The 22787-nt window shown below is 45.2% G+C and overlaps 2 protein-coding genes across 2 annotated transcripts in view; both read left to right on the top strand.

The window, feature by feature from the left end:
- Positions 1-209: 209 nt before the first annotated feature.
- LOC112564323 (uncharacterized protein YAE1-like) lies at positions 210-2553 on the top strand. Its single transcript, XM_025239047.1, has 3 exons — positions 210-404; positions 572-693; positions 2153-2553. Exons 1-3 carry the CDS (start codon positions 288-290, stop codon positions 2526-2528), a joined length of 615 nt encoding a protein of 204 aa, XP_025094832.1. The 5' UTR covers positions 210-287; the 3' UTR covers positions 2529-2553.
- Positions 2554-7448: 4895 nt separating this feature from the next.
- LOC112564559 (adenylate cyclase type 1-like) overlaps positions 7449-22787 on the top strand; it is a 73626-nt gene continuing 58287 nt past the window's right edge. Inside the window, 3 exon segments of the mRNA XM_025239448.1 lie at positions 7449-8330; positions 12318-13493; positions 13496-13767. Of these exon segments, the coding sequence (XP_025095233.1) occupies positions 13193-13493; positions 13496-13767 (573 nt within the window). The 5' untranslated portion in view covers positions 7449-8330; positions 12318-13192.

Raw genomic sequence — 22787 nt, 5'->3', positions numbered from 1 at the left:
CAGAAAGTAAAATACAAGAAAACTGAAGACATTCAAATGACAAAAGAGACACAGTAAGAATAATGAGAACAACAACAAAATTTTAAGAAAAAGAAATGGAAAATTGGAAATAACCAATGGACGCATCGTGGTTTCACAGTCTCACTGGAGAAAGTGAGCACCCGCGGGCGCCTGTGCTGCGGAACGTAGAGCGACCACGTCACGTGACATATCATGTGACTTACTGGCAAACATGGTAGCGCTCATTCCGTAATCAAACGCGTGCAGAAAGAATTTCGCTTGTAATCATGGCACAGTGGATGCCGTCGGCCATCTCTGAAATAGATGAAATATTTGACGATAGTGTAGAAGAAAATGCGATCGCGCAAAGAGAGTGGGAAAGAGCTGAAGGCGATATAAAGAAGGTATTTATACCCTGTCCTGCCATAGAAGTGATGCTTTGTTTCAGCTTGATGTCCATGAACACTGCAGTGAGCATTTTACTCGTGTATTATTTTTGGAGATGTCCAGTTGTGTAGATTTAATAATTTTTTCCAGATGTGTTTAAGACTGGCATTTTGTTCTTTTTCAGACTGGGTATAGACTTGGTGTCAGTGCAGGAGAGGAGGAAACATTGCAGCAAGGATTTGATGCAGGCTACAAGGACACTTCTCCTTTGGCATTTGCAGTAGGCCAGATGCTTGGCCGAATTAGGTGGATAATTGTTTTTTTCTTTTTCTATCGCTTCTATCAACTCTTCTATGTTTACACTACAATTTTCTTCTTAAGCCTACCTAAGATGTCACAGCATTTTAAAAATTAGTGGGTGAGAGGGAAAAAGTAAAATATTAAATTCAGTAATAAGAATAAAGATTCACTTTACTCAGTTTCTATGATCTTATGTCAAAGTAGCTATGCTTATAAGCTCAGGAAGTAAACTCACGCAGATTGACGCAGAAACAGTTTTGAAGAGACTGGAGTCTTAAAGACCAACCTGAATGGTTTGCATTTTTTTTTACATCATTAGATATAGGCGATATAAAACTAACCTGTAAAATCCAGCCTCCAAAATTCTTATTTTAATTAATTATGCACTACGATTCACACCTGTGATCAACCAGTGCTGATAACAGTGTACTACGTCATGCTAGTGCACCATTGACAACCACCAGCACCAGCAGTCAACACTATTTGGTTACTTTGGAGGAAAGTTAGATAAAATCTTGAAAGTAGGAAGAAGATGGAGAGCAGGAAGGCACCATCAATTATTGTTTATGATGCATAGCTTAATGGGTATAAGATGAATAGCATTAACACCATAGGAGCAATAAAAGATGATACAGAAAAATGGCAGAGACATATTTGTGTCTTCAGTTAGACTGGATCTTCATTCTAAATTAAAAAAAAAATTTAGTTAAAGGTGATCCTGTTCATAAAGTGAAAAAATTATGTTGTTATGTGCTAGTTGGGATTAATAATTCATTTTCTTGAGTAGTGATAACAACAGTTCTCATAAAATGATATAACATTCAGGTAGCCAAATCTGATTTCATACCTACTTTCATACTTTACATAACTGCCTCAAAAAAACTACACCTCTGGAATGTGCTAATTTACATAATGCCTGCAGCAAATCATAATTTTCTACCAGGTATGGAGGAAAAACTGTTATAAATGCTGTATTATCCTCAGGATAGCTGGAACAGCTTACCAGATATATCGAACACAGTCCTGACTAAAACAGTTAGTTCACAACCATTCTAGCTTGTATTCTTTTTGACATGATGTCAGCATTATTATATAACTATTTAAGTTACTATAATTTGCATACCAGCAGTGAAAGGGATGACAGATGAAAGCAAAAGAGCTAATTTGTATGTTTGGCCTTATGGCAGGTTGGTATGCCAGTGTCTGTGGTACTTTGTTTAAATGTCCAGAGGCTAAGGTAGGGTCAGTGTGTGAATGTTCCAGTTCAGGTATGTTATTTGTTGACAGCAGTGGAGTGGACTTAAGCTTTAACAGGCAATAGAAGTCTGGTTTCATATGCTGTTAGGATGACCTCATCTCTTACAGTTTCATGTTGCCACCAGTTTAAGATTACACTCAAAGTTTCACAGGTTAGGTTTTAGAGAATCAATATTTTAGAATTGTGACCTAAAGTTGTTTGTTTCAGCGCTACGAAAAATGTTCATCACATTCTCACCCCACAAAGGGAAACAACTCAGGTATCAGAGGAGAAGATGGCAGCACTTTCCTCCCTTGAGCAGGACTGCACAATCCTTTTGCGAACGTTAATTCAAAGGCAGCAAGAACACAGCGCGAAGTTTGCTGCTGCGAGCGGTGAAAATTGTGCATTGAATTCTTGTGCGCCTGAAGCACAGAGACAGCAGCGGCCAGGCGGTGAGTTAACCGCGGCCAGCGACGAAAGGGAACTAACTCAGATGTTCAGGTCTTGTAGCCTTCAAGACTGGTCTCCCATAGACGATCCCGTTTTGCAACAGATGTCTCAAGAAATTCTGGCAAGGTGTGAATTATTGTGTACGAATTAATTATAAAATAACAAATGTAAAAAAAAGGATTCTCGTTTTCTTGATTATTTGGTGTGGTAGTCATTTGGTTACAAACAAGTTGTATTTATGCACTTTTGTAATATTTTTAAACTACTTGCCCTGCGTGACTTGCTTTTCAACTAATCTATCGCTGCACGCTGGCATATCACACTCTACCATCGTGTGTGTGGAAAGAGCACAGACCTAAGAAGATCAGCTGAAGGCACATGTAAATAATGCCGCTAAATTGATTTCGACCATTGCAGTATTTATCCTGGGTCTGAAGACGGTGCGGTTCTCTAGGGAGGTCGATAAAACGAGTTACCAGCCGGCATTTTCCGATTTTACTCAAATTCAGTCACAGGACGCTTCCACGATAATTGCTTCAAGAGAGCAAGCTTTCAACCAAGCTTTAGTCTCTTACCACCTCCCTGCATAAAATGTAGCTTTCTGAGTTATGAAACCCTTATTACTGCAGATTTAAATCCAGCGTGTTCATGAACTGTATTGTGAGAATGTCACTTAATTAAGAAAATAGCTATGTACCAATGGGACCGACCCCAAGAAGACACTAAAATCATAAAAAAGTAAATAACACACCGGAAACTACCATCTGTAAATCAAAAGAGAATTGATTTCTTGTGCGTGGACAGTTGCACGCACTTACATTTGTACCCCAGACTTCATTTCATTTTTACAGATGAGATAGATTATTCAGGTCGAAAGTTCCTGCTTCCCAGGGCAGAGAGAAGAAGAAAGGATAGCGCGAACTATTCCATCTTTTCAGTTGTTAAAGATCTATCTTTATCTTAATTTTCTGCTGTTGACGACCGCTGCTATGGTTAGGGTAATGACAAACAGTGCGATTCCGTGATTGTTAATAATTGTTTGTTGGTGCAGGCATGCAAGTGTGTATATCAGTCAGTTCAGTTATGCCCGTCGCCCCTCCTGGTGCATAGGCCATCGACGACCGCCCTCCAACGCCTCCTGTCCTGGGCTACCGTCACCAGCTGACCCCATCCAAATCCGGTGAGCTTGGTGTCGGCGGCGAGGTCCCGTCTCCAGGTGTTTCTCGGCCTGCCTCGCTTTCTCTTTCCCTGGGGGCTCCATGTCAGCGACTGTCTTCATTCTTTCTCTCTATCCACTCTTTTTTGCTGATGAAGTCCTTCGTGCCACCACCCTTCTGAAAGAACGTCAGCGATGGACCAAGGTGGGTAGGGAGCGGAGTGTGATCCTGGCTGGCACAGAGGAGGAGAGTAAAGGTGCACATCTTAAAATGATTCGGTGGTTTTTCTACAAGTGACCAGCCAGCCAGTTGCAGCTCGACCACTCGTCATTACTTAAATCTGACCATTTGATGCATCATGAAAGGAAATGATACAACCAAAAAATAAACTTTCTCGTTCGCTCGCATGCGCACACACTTGCATGAAGATATTCACCTACACGTGTACGCCTTTGCAACCTGGTTAAAGGTAGTTCTTAACCTGACAAAGTTCCAAAGCTCTAACCTCCAACTGGTATTTAGTAAACAAATCAGGACTTGGCTCAGCATGTTGAGAAAAGTTTCGATGTCCTGAAAGTTTGACCTAACATCATTTAGTTCTCTGTGACCTCCACATGCAGCTTTGCCAACATCCTCAAACGTTCGACATCTGTTAGGTTAAGAAGAGTGTAAGCAGACCCCAAATGTTTCTGTAAAATGTTGATTTTAGTTCAGCGTTACCCGAGAAACAAGTGCTGATCATCTAACCTACTTGCAATGACCACATTTAATGCTTTTGTCCACATCGAGAATGCTTTCGTGTAGAGGAGAGATACCATCTGCAGTAAAGCTTATTGTAGGGAACCACCCAGCTGACCAGCAGGCTTTTCTTCAAAAGAAGACTGCATAGCGGCAATCGTTTGGCTTTCGACTTATCTCGCAAGATCACAAGCTCACTGCCCGGTCTCCGGTTCCCCCTGCGAAATCGAAAGGAAATGAACGTTTCAAGGCAGGTGGAGATGAAAGAAAATTCATCCGATGCGAGAAGAGTTTAGACAATCTCGTCGCTTCTGCCATTAGCACGGTCCACTCTTTGCCACAGACCGTATCGAAAAGATGGCAAGATGCGGGGTTGCGGAGCCGAAGGATTGTGGGTAGATGGCCTGATGGAAGGTTTTCGAGAACTAGCCAGACCGTCTGGAACATCGACTCTTTTTGCATGGTCAGTGGTTTGCAGCAGAGATTTTGATAGCTTTCCTTCCGACGCCTCCTCGACAGGGCTCGCGAAAACCAATGTCTGGACAGACGAGTTGATCCCATTTCGACGAAACCTTTAAATCACATTTTTGTTGCAGACGGTTGTATTAGTCTTTCCCATCTATTGGTTCAAAGGTCTCGGTCTGACGGTCCATACAGAATCAGGAACAGCTCAGCAAGTTTCGTGTTTGTAACGCACGGTGTAAACAGCATTAAGTGTAGGTAAGTATGTAAGTGTAGGTAAGTATGGCATCTTTGGATCGAGCGAGTCGCCACTTTGTTGGTACGCATGTACCCTGAGGTCCCTCAACCTTTGTCGATAGCCTTCAGGGACATTGGTTGAACAGGACAGACCTTGTTACCTTATCTCTGTCGTTATTGTTCATCGCCAGGTGTAATTACCTGTAAGGTGGACGGTTATTATTAAATCTTTACGTCTCCGGGTTCAGTTTTCGTTACAAGTGGCCACAAGTGTGATTAGGGAGGTAACACTGCCCCACATCAGACCGCTGATTGCCATGGATCGGTTACGGATGGAGGGAGGGTCCAGCAACCGTTGCAGGACTGCGTCGGTTCAGTCACGCAAGTGTGTGCGGCAAAGTCTGAACAGCTCTCGACCCCGAGCCTTGGGTTGTCAGACCTCCATGCTGCAGCAGCATTTGGTCAGTACTGTCCTATGGTAGGGATTGAGACAGGCCTGTGTTTAGCCCCAGACACTGTCCAGCCGTGCATCATCTCTGTAGTGTCAAGAGACCGCAGCAGCCACAGACATGACGACACCCTATTTCTTGGATAGAAATAAGAGATCAGTATTTAGTTCTTCTACCCTTTGTGTGTGTGTGTGAGAGAGAGAGAGAACTTGAACTCTTTATTGAGAAAGAAAGAAGTTGAAATCAGATCTCCCACAAGCTCCAGATATTTAGGCAATCTACTGGGGTGTTGGAACTATTCTCTACATTTAACACCTCCCCTTTGACCCCACCTAACATAAACACAATCCCTTCTCTTCACAGACATGTTCTTAGCTCCTGTATGGCTAAAGCCTTGACTACTTAAGCATATCCATGGAAAATCCTCAAAGGTTCGGACCTGTGTATCCCGAGAAAAAAAAAGTTATTGGTATTTCAGCATCTTGTGCACCATTGATCAGATTGATTCCCGTGTGTCCAGTCGCCAAACAATACATGTATGTACCTTACAGGACGCAGCACACCGTGAAATGTTGCAAATGTCATCTAAAACCTTATTTAGATTGATGGAAGTAGTTAAAAATAGACGATTGGTGAATTTCCGTCTCGGCATGGTATCTAACTGGTTGGTTGTTCCTATTTATTTCAAGTTGATCAAAGTGGATCAGGCTTCCTCATACTTCACAAAAAAGAAAACACTATTTGAGCGGAATCAAAATCACTTTGAAACTTTGACCTGACCTCTATTCCGCCAGCTTATAGTCACATGACTGAACATGAAATGAAGCAAAGTGTCCAAAGGTTTGCAGTGTCCAGCGAAATGAAAAATGGTCGACCTCTGACCCCGTCACAAGCTCCGAAATGTCTTTCTGCTTCAACTGACATCTAACATACGGTTCTTGGGGACAAAAAGCGGCAAAAACTCTCCTCATTGTGAAATACTTTTCCGAGGTACGAACACAACGAGCTCCCAGCATGCTAGCATGTCGAACAAATGATGATACCTGGAAATACGAACAGTAAGGTGCTCGGCAATGATTTCAAACAACTGCTTGCACAGCGCAGATCGTCCTGGCTAATAACTGTTGGGACAGAATAAATGAGACCAGAGCAAACAGGTTACCTTGCTCTTGCCTTGTCCTTTCTTTCCTAGAAGGTAAAAGGGTCTTTGTTCAGTCGCTATTCAGTTATTTTGGGGTGAGCAAATTAGAGGTGACACTGGAAACAGAAGTTGAGCTTACGACACACTTCTCTAACATATGACCGCCATACTTAGGTTCATTATGTGTGAGATGATGATGATGAGGAGGATGAGGATGAGGATGATGATGATGATTGTTAAATACTTCACTGCGAATACTATTAATTTGAAACACAACTGTGAGCCACAACGAATACTGACTTCGCAACCTTACATGCATGCAAAGAACGAAGATGCAATAAGAGAAAGAGAACAAAAAGACTAAACGCCAAGAGGTACATGTACACCGAGGGCAGAGATCGAGAAGGTAACGACTGTGTAAGATTTACAGCCAGTAGGAAACAACCTGGCTGCTGGCAATCTGTATTTACATCCCCAGTAACAGGTAAGTGTGCTTACGTTATCGAGTCAAGCCCTCTGTGTACAGAGATGCTGTGTACCTACTCCATCCTGCACTCGGGCGTTTGAAGAACATCAAAGAGCCTCGCCCCCGGGGTATTCACAACGACTGCTAACACCTAGTTCACGCACCCACACTCCCACAGACAAACGCAAAGTTTAAAACTGCTTCTCGTCGATAGGTTACAGAGACATAAAACTTCAACTTCAAATGCCAGCCAGCAATGTGCGGGTCAGGAGGGGGTGGCGAGGTCACTCGCTCGCACCAACATCACAAGTTGCTGATGCAGCTACCCTTCGCCGCAGCGCCAGCGCTGGCTCCCAAACGGCGGATGATTCTCGTCTGTTGGCCTCGGCACAGCCTACTGTTGTCTGCTTGCCCTACTGAGCACCAGGACTATTTTTAACAAGAGCCGGGGATGATAAGATAGAAGCGCAGTTTTTCTGCCTTGCTGATGGAGCGCACGCCGAGAGCGCCAGCGCCTGCACACTGTGGGAGGAGAGAGGCAGGGACTGAGTATCGACTGCTCCTAGGGACCTGCCCCGGCGCGGCAAACTTTTCTCTGAACTTGCAGGGCGAACTCTTTTAGCCTGCGACTCTCAAGACTGGCGTCAGGCTCCACGCTTCGTGGGGGCGAGGGCCTGCAGCAGTCTGCGCCAACTCCCTTTACATTTCTGCCGCGTCTGCTAGTATCCTGGCAACAGCAACTTTCTCCAACGGACACGATGACGAAAGGACGATGGTTGTAGAGGACAGGACGTCGGCAAGCGAGTTTGTGGTGAGCTAGTTGTTGACCTCTTTGAACGTGACCTTCCACTACCGACACAGACAAAACCGTTACTCCCCCCCAACCTGTCACGTGCTACGATCGCAAGCCCTCTTCACGTCCTCCTCCAGCTTTGACAAGGAAGGGGGCGGCCGGGGTTACCAGTAATGAGGGCTCCGCTTGTCCCCCTCCAGGATCCCTCTACCTGAGCAGGCTGGCCCAACAAGTCAACTGGTCCACTCGGTGACTGGCAGGTGCGTGTGACATCCTCGCCGTTCAGTTTGTGTGTGTGTTCGGGACGAGACCTCAGGGACCAGTGGTGCCATTGTGCAAAGTGTGAACGTGCTCGCCAACTCCTCGAGAGCAAAACTCAGCGAGCAGACGATGCTGAGAAAGCATAGAAAATAAAACAAGATGGATACCGTAGTGCAGTGAACTTACAGACCCTCCACAGAGTTGGACCTACTTGTCCTTCACTCACATGGCCAGTGCTTCGTTCCGAGTGTAAGTACATTATTATTGTTTTTATTAGTATTATTGTTATTATTATTATTGACTAGTTTACGCCAGCTGCGGTAGAACCATCTGGAGGGTCACAGAGTGCCGTAGGAACTGTCGCCAAATTTCATCGATCAAGCTTTTGTGACATATCTTGTGATGCACATGAGGTCAAAGGTCTGTGTGCAAAATGTTTTTAAACTGACGGTTGGAGCGGAACTTGCGCGCATTGACGTCACCATCGACACTGCCTCCCGAGGCTGTGAGCCCGTCGACGGAAATCGCTGAAACGACATTAGTTTTCTTATCAGTGATGATGGTTGCTGCAGATACAAGGCTCTCCACTCCGCTGTTTAATAAATGTTCGTGTCTCTCCTTCCTTATTCTGGTCGAGATAGGAATCTCAGACTCTTCTAACTTGTCAGATGATTAGACGAAGACTTGTAACATGGATGTAGATATGTCAGACATCGTAAGTAGGCACTTGTCTTTTCTCTGTGTGTGTTCTTTTGATCGAAGCTCTTTGCTTACGCAGTATTTTAATGGAATGAAGTTTCTTGACAAGCAGTTTCTAGAAACTGTAACGATATCAGATGGTCGAGAGCTGGTAGCTCTTCTCTGTCCACCATTACCCTCCCCGCAACCTCTCAGAAAATATACATTGAAATAATGTTCACATGTACAAATAGCAATGTTAGGTTTTGTGAACACTCGCTCCTCACTGGCTTCTCACTGTTATTCAAAGGCTCGACCATACGTAGACCATTAGGAGGTAGTGTCGCACGCGCCTGTCGTCAGAACAGGTGTCGACACCATCAGTCTCTCAGTCTGTCTGCCTGTCTGTTCGTGTGGTCGTGCTTGCAATGCTCAGCATCCGGGCCACGTTCCTGGGCGGTCACACGTTGGCCCACAGACCACACGCGTGGCACTGCACCGCCTGTGTGGGTTCGCAGCCAGAAACCCGCAGATTTTGAGAACAAACAGGTGTGAGCGGAATTTGCTGGTGGCGAGGTACAGTCGGGACTGTGCGACTGTGTTTGTGTGTTTACAGGACAGTCTTTTGTAGTCGCCGCTGTCTCGCGTCCTCTCTAGCTTCACCTGCTTCCAGGTGAGACAGGAAAATCCAAGTCGAGCTTTGAGTGGAAATGCCAATCTTGGTTAACCTGCTTGCTGACGGATGCCTCTCTTCTGAACCAAGCTTCTGTTTGGAAATCAAGTTTATTCTGGGGACAAAGTAGCATGTCACATGGTGAAGACAATGCAGGGGAGTGTGAACTCTGCCAGGTCATCATCACATGACAAAGACCATTCACGCAAGTGTGAAGTCTTCCAAACACCGGGTCATCACATGGCATCATGGGAATAAAACAATGGACCAGGGGCACTCTCTGAATGTGAACGAGTTCAATTGACATTTACAGTAAAATCTCCTTGCCCTGGTTTATCTGGAATAAACATTGGACCTTTAATAAATGTCAACTGCTGACCCCAAGTCAACTAAGGTCAAGGCTGTTTAAGCTACGCAATCAGTCGGAGGTTCTTCTCGAATGTCGACTGTGCTTTAGTATGATACAAAGTTTCCACACAACACCCGAGGTGTGATACAGGGAGAAACGAAGACTTTCAGTTTATGAATTAGCAATAAATAGCTTAATAAAGTACACTGTGAAGTAGAGAAGATCAATTAACGGTGGCCGCGATGGATCACCTTCGGTAGGTAAGAAACTTTTATGATTTGTCAATGGACGTACAGAACTTTGTTTTTTCTCTGGAGTAACTGTCTCTTGCTCCCAAAACACAGCTGAATGTTGTTGTTGTTGTTGTTTTTCTTGTTGTTGTTGTTGTTTTTCTTGTTGTTGTTGTTGTTTTTCTTGTTGTTGTTGCTGTTGTTGTTGTTAATGAAGCTGACATTTTACTGTGGTGTGAGCTGTGGTGTACGACGCCATAAAGTTATCGCACAAGAGAAGATGGCTACTGGGGGGCGGCCGGTGGCGCAGTGGTTAAGACACTCGCTTGTCACCACACACACACAGAGGCCTCGGGTTCAGATCTCTGCTCGGGACACTAATTGCAAGTCCGGACATCGGGGTGGTGGTGGTGGTGCTGGTGGTGGTGGTGGTGGTGCTGGTGCTGGTGGTGGTGGTCTTATCGCAGATTGCTAACGAAGGGGCCGGAGCGTGTCCGTGCTGTCGTCTGGTCCACGCTGTGCACGTCATATTTTGTTGTTCTTGTTTTGTTTGTTTTTATTTTTCTAGGTACGGCAGGAGGTTGTCGTGAAAGGATTATGGCGATTGGGCCACTAAAACTGCTCTGGGACCATAATTATCAACTAAGACTGAGTCGTTGCCCTGGGACGAGCTGTTTCCTGAGTTACAAGCGGTGTCAGACCCCGATGTTATTTACTCCCACAGCAGTAGTCACACGGTGGTAAACAGTCCATGAAGTAAACAAACACAAAGTAGTGTCCGCGAGGTCTGGGTATCGCACCATAACCACGAAAACCAGATGCTTTTCCTCCAGTTCCCCACTTTGCCCTGGGGTAACGACTTCATAAATACGCCCCCTGGTGGTCTTCCATTCATTGCGACCTTTTTTCATGTTTACTACTTCCTGCATGTGCAGGTCTGTTGGTAGGATGTCTGTCTGGCTGGCTGACTAGACTGCGGTCAGGCAAGTCACGTGAACCGCGCTACAACCTGACAAAACATGAACATGTAGCTTGTATGTGAAACTTCTGTCATGTCAGACATTTATATCATGTACATCAGTGCTACAGCGACCTCTAGCGGGGAGGGTGGGTAGCCATAGACCGGACACACAGTGGGTGGATGTGTGGTGGGACCTGACAGGTCTGCTTGTACCCAGGGTGTCCACTGTTCATCGCCTTATTGTCCGTATCTACAGTCAAGTCTCAAAAGGACGATCATCACGTGCTATGGTTTTGGAGCCAGCGACCTCTGACCTATGTACCTGTATATTTTACCTACCTCTGAAGTAGCTATTAAGTGACTGTCTCTGGAGGACTGAATGTTTTTGGTGAAGCTAAGCTATCGATGTGAAGATGGGAACAACTGGAGGATAATACTGTTCTTTATGTTGAGTTATCACAATGTGTTTACTGAATTAACATCATTTCTTTCATATTTTTGTTTATTTGTTGTCGCGTCTGCCTTTTATTCAGTAGGATGTTGGTCAGTGTCTTCCCCTCTTACAGTCGCTCAACTTGTATCCCTCCTTGGACTGCTGGTGTCCACTTTAGTCTCTCCATCCCCTTCTGTGTTCGTGTAAAGTGTCCGGGGCGTGAAAACCATCCCATCAAGAGGTTTGTGACAAAATTATGGGATGTTGCTGATAGTCTTCGAGCTGCAATAATTTAGTTTGCCCCCGAGGTTTACAGCCCTGTTGAGGACTAAAGGGCTTCTTAGTCTGACACATTATAATATATCTAACTACGACTGTTTATTGCCAATATTTTATGTAGCCATCACGACAAAGTATCATAGTCATATTTTAGTCAGTGTCTTTCTCCTCAAAGTTCTCCTCAACTATATCGTCGACTTTGAATCATTACTTGACGATTGTACAAACACTTTACCATACTTGACTACCTTTAAGGTCCATAAATGTGGACATTAAATCCCATGGCTCATAAACTTGCTGTACAGTTAGTCAACAGACCACACTTAGCAGGACAAGTTGGTTTCAATTTGGCAAAAAATTTACACACATCACTTGTATATTCAAACATTGGAATTGTTTAGCTTTAGAAATACTTTTCAGAGTTTTGTGATGTGATTGGCCTCGGGCTTTCACATGCCACAGAAAACTGTAGAGATTACAATGAAATGAATACATTGGTAAACATTCATTTGTAAACAATGTTTCTCAGAGGCTGTTCTTGGGGAAAAAGAAGATTTTATGAGCATCCCTTAGGATGGGAAGCTGGCATAGACGGCCTCCTACTCTCTGTCATTCTCGTTCTTACTTTTGCAGGAACTACAGACGACAAGAAGACGACACGTGCGATGACCACAGCTGCCGATGGTGCAGGATTGTCCCGAGCAGCGAAGTCACTCAGCTGTGTCCGCGGTCAGTGGGTGGAGTCTGTGATGTGCTGGGAGGACGAGCGTGATGGAGTGACGCAGCATCTTGCAGGTTCAAAGGTCACAGCGTCGACTGGCAGCGTTTTGCTTGGCGTGCAGACGGTCCGGACACAAACGCACGCACATCAGCGCCGGGAAATCGAATACTTGGGCAACGACAGCGACAGCAGAGTGTGGAGGTGCTCACAACAAATGAAGCAGCAGCATTTTAAAAACAAGAAATATTCTGACAACAGCCTGGGGCTGAGCGAGACATCGACGTGAACTCAGCAAGAATCTTGAGAGAGAGAAGGACTCAGCAAACATGTTTAATAACTTGTAAATGCCTACGCAATGGCCTCCATCATCGTCTGGCGAGGATGTCTAAACCAGCGCGTGCATCTCTGCTCCACAAACGACAAATTAATGACTTAGTTTTTTTGTGTCGACAGTTGAAATGACATCCCGACATCGGTCCTGCCACGGATGTTAGAATAAACACAACAACAACACAGGCAGAGAGAAAGAGAAAGGGAAGAGTTGCTGGATTGTGAGAAAGAGTTGCGAATGGCTTGGTACACGATCTTGTCTTTAATGAGATGCCAGTGTCATCAGCGATGACTTCCTGTCACACCTACGTCGTATGCACGTAGTATGCACGTCGTGTCCACGTAGTGCCAGCAAGACCGCAGAAGGAGGGTGACGGGAAGCACGTGCACGGAGAGAGGATGGTGTGTGAAGACAGGAATCACAGAGGATCAGGGAGGGTATGAGCCTGCAGCAGCCATGGAGAACACCCCGATGTTGAAGCAGCCGAAGCGGACTCGTCTGCAGCGCCTGGTGTCGCGGCACCGGTTCCCGTCGCAGGAGCTGGAGGACCTGTACCAGAGCTACGTCTTCAAGCTGCAGCAGTCGGCCTTGACCTGTCTCCTGGCGCTGTTCGCCCTGCTGACCCTGGCCTTGGCCGTCCTCAACTTCGCCTTCGCCAGCTACTTCACAGTGCTGGGCTCCTACATGGCCGTGCAGTGGGTGGCCTTCTCGGCTCTCCTCCTTTTCGCCTGCACGCGCTTCATGGAGGAGGCGCACTTCCCGTCGTCAGCTACGTCGTCCTCGTCTTCCTCGTCTGCTTCGCCGCCTTCTCGCTGCCGCTGGACTTTGGTCTGACCGTCCCCGGGCGCCAGGCCGCTGTGCGCAGCCCCGTGGAGGGCGTGTGGGAGACCGTGCTCGTCGTCTTCATGGTCTACTCCATGATGCCCCTGCGCACCATCGTGGCGGCCATATTGGGAGTACTACTTCCGGTCTTGCATCTAGCTCTGTCTGCCCTGATAGCCAACGCGTTTCCGGCTTCTCTGTGGAGACAGGTTTGACAACTAATTTGTTTGTTGTTATTTTTATTTTCTTTCATGTTGCAACGTTTCATGTTTCTTCTATTGCCTCGTTCACGGTCTTTGAAGTCATTGTTCTGTTTGTTGGGACTTTTATTTCTTCATTTATCTTTGCTGTGCGCCTAACTGTCCTCGCCGTCCAATCGATTGGTAAAATATGTTCACAGTGCTCCAGGTTGTATTTAGCAACATGATTTGCTCAGCTAGTCTGCTTCCTCGTATGTATGTCTACTGCATGTCATCGAGTGACTAGTGCTTGCCAATTCGTAATCAGCATATTTTTATTTCTTTCTTCTTCTTCTTCTTATTATTATTATTGAGGGCTAGCTGCTTTCATGGAGTCTTTAGTAATGGGAAATTATGGTAAGCGACTGGCATGCTGCTTAAGTTCATTGCACAGCGAATTTGAAGATGAATGAAGAAGGAAGTAGAAAGGCGGTGATGGTTGGAGGGCAGGACTTGACACTCGGTTGGTCAGAAACTAGCTTGAAAAAATAAGTCTACCGCAGTCCACATATTAGCTTTCGCCTTTTCTTTGGAATTTCAGCATTTTTTTTTTATTTTTTGACAAACACTTCAACATCACATTCGGCGATCGATCTCTGGAGAAGGGGGATCATGTATTTTCGAGTGGTCTGCCCCCTTGAATAGAGAGTGAAACTCAACCAAAGTAACGAAAAAAGATAAAAGTTATTACCAAAAAACAGTTACATCTCGTGCGACGAATTCCGCAAGTCTCCCTGGGAGAATAAAACTTCCTGATTTACATATCATAAAATTTTTTTTAATATAAAAAAATGCCAAATCCAGTTCTTTCGTTGACTGATCCTTTTCACATTTTTGCATCGAGGTATTGGTATTCAGCTTGAAAACTCGAAAAAGCTTGGAGGTGATCACAAGGATTTGACTTGCGAGTGTTTCAAGTTCCGGGTGGGATTTGAGGAAGCTCTGTAGTGCGTGGCTCTGCACGTTAGGTTAGCACGCACGCACACACACACGCGGATGGCCCGGATGCAGACAATTGTGTGGAGACTATTTTTATGGTTGTATGTCTGATTATTACTCCACTCGTCCTAGTTTTTTCTGTCAAGAGTTCCAGTGTTCGAGCATAAAAGTGTGTACATCTGGTTTCCGCCCTGTCTAGTTTAATTTGTTTGTGTGTCAGTGGGGAGTAGGAATGCATCCTGTCAGAAATACCTCCAGGTGAGCAGCACAGGGCCCAGCATCTTTGTCTTGCTCCATCCTGCATTATCAGGGCTTCTGCTAAGGCTAAATTCTTTGGGGTCCCAGGGACCCCTTCTTCAGATTTTTTCCCTGTCTTTGCCCAAATTTGAATCCATTGACGAAAATTTGAAGGGGTCCTCCGCTTTTAATGCGTACTGTACGCAATTTTTTGAGTGAAGATTTATTTTTATATGAGAGAGAGAGAGGGTACGCGAGCGTGAATGTGATCGGGGTAGGAATGTGCACGTCTTTCCTTTATTTTAAATTCCTAATTTTTGTGGTTTTAACAGACTGTACTGATTGGCACATGAGCACACACACACACACACACAAACACACACACACACACAAACACACCTACAACAGATACACGCCTACACAACCACTTCACCACCAAGGTTCCGCCAGCCGTTGACTTTCTGCCCAAAGTGAAAACCGTTCGCACGTCCTAGTGAAACAGAAAACATTGGGTGTGAAGCTGCTCCATCATGGTGAGTTACGAGCACTCCACGACTGGAAGCTTCTCTATTGTTGGGTTACTAGGGAGACAGTGTGCGCACGAGTTCCTCTGTCCGCCAGACGCAACTTCTGGTGAGATTGTGGTTGTGGATACGGAGTCTCGTGAAGATCGTTGTCCGTTCACCGTGAGCCTGTCACGCCACCCGGTGGTGAGCCGACAACTACAGACACTTGTCCTTTTTTCGCCTTCTCCGAAGGTCTTGCTCGCTTCTTTCTTCCCAATTTATCATGTGTCTGTTGACTTGATATTTCTATGTGGAGACATAGGGCCCTCTGGATGGATGGATGGTTGGTTGGTTGTGAAGCTGTACCACGGCGACCTTGTGGAAGTACAGCACTGACTGGCAGGATGACCTTAGTGTACTTCTTGGAGGCAGGATGTCTGCCTGCTTTTACCGACAGTTTCTTGAAGCCTTTCTTGCTCCTTAGATAATTACTTAAACATTGAGGGCGCTTCACAATGACAGGAAAACTTTCAAAAATAGATTGAAACTCCCGCTTCTGTGATTAGACTGAGAGCAAAGGGAATATCGTGAGAGGTATGACTTTCAAGTCAAAGACAAGAAGTGAGGATGGAAAAAGATGTTATTTTATTCTTTTTTAGAATTACAAGAAAAAACTATTGAAAACTTTGCCATGTGGTAAGGGATAATTATCATAACTGTAAAACTCATTAAGCCACTAAGTGAGAGTTGTTTCTGACGGGAGGAGGTCTTATTACAACACCAGATGGTAGCCACGCACCTACAAAGTTTCATGAGAAGAAGAAATTCATTGCCAGCCAGTCTCTTTCAACCTTAGCCATGCTCAAAGTAAGACAGAACCTCACAGGACCACCGCTGAGAAATGCTGACAAGAGAACAAGCTTCAGACCAAGTAGGAAAACACTTGAGCAGATTTTGTTTCTTTGTCTCTTTCCCAGCTAGAATAACTTCAGGGTTAACCCATAAAATCTTATCTGTCTCCGAGCTTTTCTTCAGTTGTACCCCGATTCCAAGCATTGAAAATATAAATGTACAAAGGATGTCTGTTGGCAGTATAATTAACTAAGCCAAGTGCTGCTTCAGTCGGTCAGGAGGAGACAAGCTCGCTTTGTGCCTCGTGATGGTGTTTGAGAGATCATTACAGGTGAGAGAACTTTGCCACAGAGATGAAGCAGAACGAGGCTGGCAGACAAGAGGCAATTATATCACGTGGTACATTCTATATTTTACTTTCCTTAACACAGGCGAGGGTGAGGCTCTCTGTGAGTAGGGATGGGGAACGAGGAGGGAAACAGAGATGGAGGGGAAGATAGGGGAAGGGGGAAACAAATCGACATAGAGCCTTAGAAAAACAAAAACTCTTTGAGAGAAAAGGTTTCATGGCAGAACTGTTTCCTGTGTCGATCGGCGGTGGACGAAAATAAGCATCTGGTGGTATTTTGCGTGTGCGAGCGCCGTCTACCGGCGTGCGTGTCGGATTGGAACTGGGCCATTGAGCCAGTTACCGGTCCTGACAGGACATGGATCTTCCAAGCTGTGCACCTGAAACATATATTTGCTCGGCCAACTACAGGCGGCGCTGCTCTACTTGTGACATTCCGAGTAGACAGATGACGATTGATGAGCCAAACTCGGGTACATACTCCTCACTGCACCCGTGCATTTGATATTTCCTTTGCGAATCGAAAACTGCAGTCTTCATCCACCGGCCTCCCTGTCCAAGTCCAGAAGTGGATGAGTTGCAGGTGTATGTCTTCATCTCATTTTTGTTGCTGATGCTTTGTTCTTGGAGGAGGACTGACAGCGCGTGCACACCACACACACCTGTACAGTCGTACTCATACAGTTATGTAATAACAACATAGTCCATGCATACCTACAACATAAATACATGCCTGCACACATATCCAGATACAAAGATATGCGTAAAGAAAACGTAGCTGTTTGGTATACTTCAGGAGATCAACAAAGACCGCTGTAAGGGTTTGTATATATGTATATATAAATATTTATGTGCGATAAAAAAAAACCAGCAGTAAATCAGAGTTTGTATTTTCTTTCTTATCACTGACTTCCAGCTTTAAGTTCACACACAAGCTTGTTGCTCATTGTGTCGATGTGAAGGAATGTTTCACACTCAATATCAGCGGGACGCAGCTGTTCCGTGGATCGTTGTTGTTTACTTGCGTTTGTCCGAGTCCGTAGTCTAAGTTTTCTGATTATGTTTACATAAAACAAACAAGACAGACAGAAAAATCTTTGCACAGTGTGTGGAGAATGAAAGGCCAGCGGCAAGCAGTCGCTGCATCTTTATTCCAACAAGTGAATAATCAGAAGACAGGAGTGAAGAAGGTGTGGAGGTGGCAAGTGTCAGATATTACTTTACGACAGCAGCTGTTGTCTTCAGGAACCCATCCTGTCTTTGATTGTTCAGAACATCAATGCCAGGAGTCACGTGGCGCCTACCTTTCTTCAAGGGAAAAAAGTATGAAGAGGGAGAGGAGGGAGAGGAGGAAGTGGACAGACGCCATTGTTGATGACGTGGCATGAAGACAGCCCAGCGTGAAACCCTCCGCCAGAGAGACAAAAAAAGTCTGATAATGTAGTTCCACGGCTGAGGAGTAATAGCTTTCATCTACAGCTCCTAGGGGTCCCTCCCAACGGACAAAAATAACAGTGTCCAACATTTTGATTTATTTGTTTGTCACTGGTTGCACGTTAGTTTGTTTCTCTGGCAAGGATGTCGCCCTGGGGATGTGCCGGGGGTGGATGGGATGGAATCTTCTGTGTTTCACAAACCGAATTCGTGTTTCACTGATACCAAGCAAATATTCGTGAAGTCGTGTTAGTCTCACTGTGAGGCAGTTGCTAGTCTGGGAAAATACGGAAGCTGCTTTGAGGTCAGCATCACCTGCCTCTGCTTCTTCTGAAATATATTTTCATGGATTTTTTATTTGTTCCGTCCATACAGCTGAAAAGTGTTGACTTCTATTGAATGTGACATCTGTTGATACCCAAACAAGAGAAACATTTGACCAAAAAAAAAAAAAGTCATTTGCTTGGCGATGTCCATCAGAGGTTGTGTTCACATAGTGAATGAATAGTGTGTAAGAGTCGACTTAAATGTTTCTGTATAGGGAGGCTAACTAACGAAGGGCTAACGGAAGCTAACGGACGTGAGGAGCGTAAACACACACTCACCCTCTCTCTCTCTCCTCCCGCTCTCCCGGCTGTCCCATGGTGCAACAGTGCGCGACTATCGCCGGTCACAAATACACTGAAGATTTAATGTCCTGGGTTCAGTTCTAGTCTCTGGCACGCTCTCTTTCGTGGTATGTGTCCCCTGTTTACAGGGTCAGCTGCTTTGCCATGACACAGTTTTAGTAGCTGGTTCAGTGTAAAAGAAACCACTCAACCTCTCTTTCTCTCTAGCTATCTACGGTCATCGGTAACTAATTTCATTAGAATGATGTAGGAAAGTCGAGAGGTATGTTTTTCTACCCTTGATTTTTGATTGGTCCTTCTGGAAGCTGCAATGTTTCTTCTTTTGTTTGGAGGGCATACAGAAACGTCAACATCGGAGAAAGGAATAGGGATGAAGGTTTTGTCGTGGGACCCAGGGAGCTCCAATGGGCTGGAATGTTACAACCATCTCACGATCTCCGTGGTTACAATATCATTTCAGTTCACTTGGTTCAGTTGACGGGGAAGCGTTTGAGGACCACGACTGTTGGAATTGTGAAGAACGTTCTCGACAAATTCCCTGTACCGTGGATGGACCTGCGTTCTTTGTGTTCCTACAAACCTTTGAGGGTCAAAGGTTCGTGCAAACTTTGCTCGTCAAAGCTCGCGCATTCGCTTCCAAAGCTCGACAAACTCTGCGTCCAAGTCTGAGAGTGAGAGAGAACCTCAGAATTCAGTCTTTAAAAAAATCACCAGAAGCAAACTGTTAGAGCGACTGTAAGGTTGGATAACTCAACAGGACAGTAAACACACTTGTAGAATATTTTCACGGATAGTTATTATAGAAAATTCTAGTCGCTGTTAGACGCTCGAGTTACAAGATATAAAAATTGTTTATTATTAAATATTCATTCATGTATTACAAGAATGTTTCTTGCCTGACATTTCTTATATCATACATTCTCCTTGTAATGGCTACAGTGCATCAGATTTCATCTCATGTGATAATGAAGTTATAGTTTGTAAACAATAGTTTACTGAAAGTAAAAAGTTGAATGAAGAACTACTACTGTTCTTAAACTTCTTTTTCTCTTTCATCTCCATCATAAGCTGTTTTTGACAGAGGAAACATCGGTGGACCTGGAGTCCCTGGTGACAGCGGATTTCTCGTCTGTTCCTACTTACCACAGTTTGTCTACAGCGGACAACAATGGCGACTTTATTTCCTGGGACTAGTGATGATTTTAGGAACTTTTTGGTTTGATTAGCAAATTATTCAATCACAACTCGGTGGATTAAATACAGCTAGTCCCTGCACATTATTATCTGATTTGTAGTTATTGAAATAGCTGGTTTGACCGTAGGAGGACTCCACCGGAAGTGGCAGGTCACAGTGACATGCGCAGTGTGCACACTGTTGCTGGGGCCCACAGATGCGGGGACGTGCTGTCTGGGATGAAGCTATTTCGGATGTAAGCCACATGTAAATTGTTGTCCATTGCCATTCTTGTTAAAAGCACAATCTCGACAGTTCCTGTTGCATTGGAGTGTTTCTTTTCCCCTTCCTTCCTGTTTGCACATGCTCCGTGTAATATTCTTGGCGCTGGCTCTGTCTCCAGATGTCGACACTGTGGGTGATTATCACATTATCCAACATGCATTCGTGTCAGACAGAGAAATGACATGTAGAACATGACTCAGGACAGTGTCTTGGAAATGATCAAATGCATTGTCGAGATTAAAGAAACTGAATAGGGTGGACAGGTTGAATATTGGAGAAATAGTTACTGCATCTTTTTGTAACTGTTATGGTGATAATTAATGCATGTTTAAGTAACTGTTGGTTTTATAGTTAGTGCATATTTGTGTAACTGTAATATTGATAGTTATTGCATGTTTGTGGTGATTGCTGTGAAGGACAAGATGACATAACTCTTCAAAAGCTGACATGGCGGTTCTTGCTGTGTGTGCTTTGTGGATCAGTTCTTATGTAACACATGCTGTGGTCTGTAAGATAAAAGAAGAGCTAGTTCTTCTTTTTATTGTTACTCCGCACACAGGGATGTCTGATGAGCTTCTATGGTTGCCACTGTGTCAAGAGTTCAAGACATGGACACCATTGTTGGCGGAGACGAGAGAAGTACTTTCATCTCTCCTTTAAGACGATACCAACACATAATGATTGTTATTGTAAAGTTTACTGATGCTCCCACCGCCATGATTTCGAGGGCACGCCTGCCACCAGCGGATCTCCCATCGACATGCATTACACTCGTGGAGGAAGCGAACCATTAGTCTCGTCACGTGACTTTTTTACCTTGGCAGCAATCGTTCGTCGATTAAAAGAATGTGAAAGAGAAAAAAAATGTGGCAGAAAGCAGCGCGTTTCCTTTGTTCTTGGCAACAAGAGCCTGGAGTGGATGTGAGCACACGAAGCGCTCGCTGTCAGCAGCAGCAGCAACAGCAGCAACACGCGTCTGACGGCAAAGGATGCCAGCGGTGCACGAGTACGCATGCGCGAACCTGCGCGCGCCGATGCATGGCCTAGAAAAGCCAGGTAGGCTTGCACGTGCAGCAGGTGCTGTGTACTCAACAGCCGCCGCAGCCGTTGCTGCTGCTTTTCCATTATCGAGTCCTTTCTTCCAGAATGGCAACACGCACGTCACAATGTGGTTTTCTGGAGAACGAAAGCCAGACCTTACCCCGGGTGTCTAATCTCGCAAATACACGCCGCCTGCCGCAACTTTATTTCCAGCATCGCCTCCGCCCTCTTTCCTTCACTTACTCCATGGAAATTAAAAAAAAAATTAAATGATTTTAGTATTTTTGGACATTCGTCAGCTCGCAAGGTTTGTAGACGAGGTGTCGGAAGGCTACGTCAGCAAAGTCGTTACTGTACAGCTTGGATTCCTCACATCGGTGTTGTCAAACCAGACATCATCAGCAGAACAAAAGAGGATGCCTTGGGGATAGAGAGGTACATCTGAGGTAAAGCTGGTGGTGAGGTAAATATATGGAGAATGGAATTTTAAGGACTGAGTAGTGTCAGCAAATGCGACTCACGGAATTATTGAATGTGTGAACTCTCACTGTCTGATTAAAAGTCTCCACATCAAGGTCCTTGTTTGTCCACTTGACTTCCGGACCAAGTTTGAGACTCACAATGGTTAGCAACAGAGATGACTTCTCTATCATCTAATGGCGAATGGATAACTGATTTATGAAGAAAACAAAAGGTTGTGGGAGGGGAGGTCTAGATGTGACTGCTTGGATATCTTCCTAGCCCGTGGTGGGTACAGGAAATGGTGAAAGGGTGGAGAGAAAGAAGATTGGGCTTCATCCTTCATATTTTGTGCCCTTGACACGTTGAGCCGGTTACAGTTTGCATTTTCTCCGCCCACGAAACCTGTAGCGGTGTCCCCCTCCTTCCATCTTCCTCAGCAAAGGCATCGCTGCCTCCTCCTTCCAGCAGATTCTTGGCCACTCACCCAGGAGAAGGTTGTAAAAGGGTCAAAACATCTTCCACAATGAAACAGGACCCAGAGTCCCCCTCCTTCCTGATGTCAGAAACCTGTCTAAGATCGGCGAATGCGTTTCCGTCAGACCGGTCTGCTGGGCGGCCCTTTGTATGACACGTGTGAGTCTACTTACATGTAGTCGAATATTTGCTGGTGCCAGACGCCAGCTCCTTCCCACCACACGACCTGTGAGCGGGGGAGCTATAAAGACCGAGGGCTGCAGGCAGGAAGGGAAGTTCTGGGGAAAGGGTGGAAGCAAGTGCACGTGCGTACTGCGATGACGTAATCCCTCCCACCGCACGCTCACGTGTGCCGAGCCGTTAACTCACATACCTCACGGCATCCACCCGAGACCTGCAAGCTGTCACAGTCGCCACAAACACACAGCACCAGGTCGTCAGCTGGAATTTACTACCACCGTCAGCAGCAGGAAACGGGCTTCTGGGAATTTTTCTCTCTCTTTCTCCCCCGAAGGTCTGAAGAGTTTCAGTGTCAAGGAGAGGTCACTGCAACCCAACTGACTTTCTTTTGTTACTGTCTTGTGTCAAATATGAACAAAAATGTCTAA

Source organism: Pomacea canaliculata, linkage group LG5, assembly GCF_003073045.1.
Source record: "Pomacea canaliculata isolate SZHN2017 linkage group LG5, ASM307304v1, whole genome shotgun sequence".
Classification (NCBI taxonomy): domain Eukaryota; kingdom Metazoa; phylum Mollusca; class Gastropoda; order Architaenioglossa; family Ampullariidae; genus Pomacea; species Pomacea canaliculata.
The sequence above is the reverse complement of the archived record's forward strand: the minus strand, read 5'-3'. Positions and strand labels throughout refer to the sequence as shown.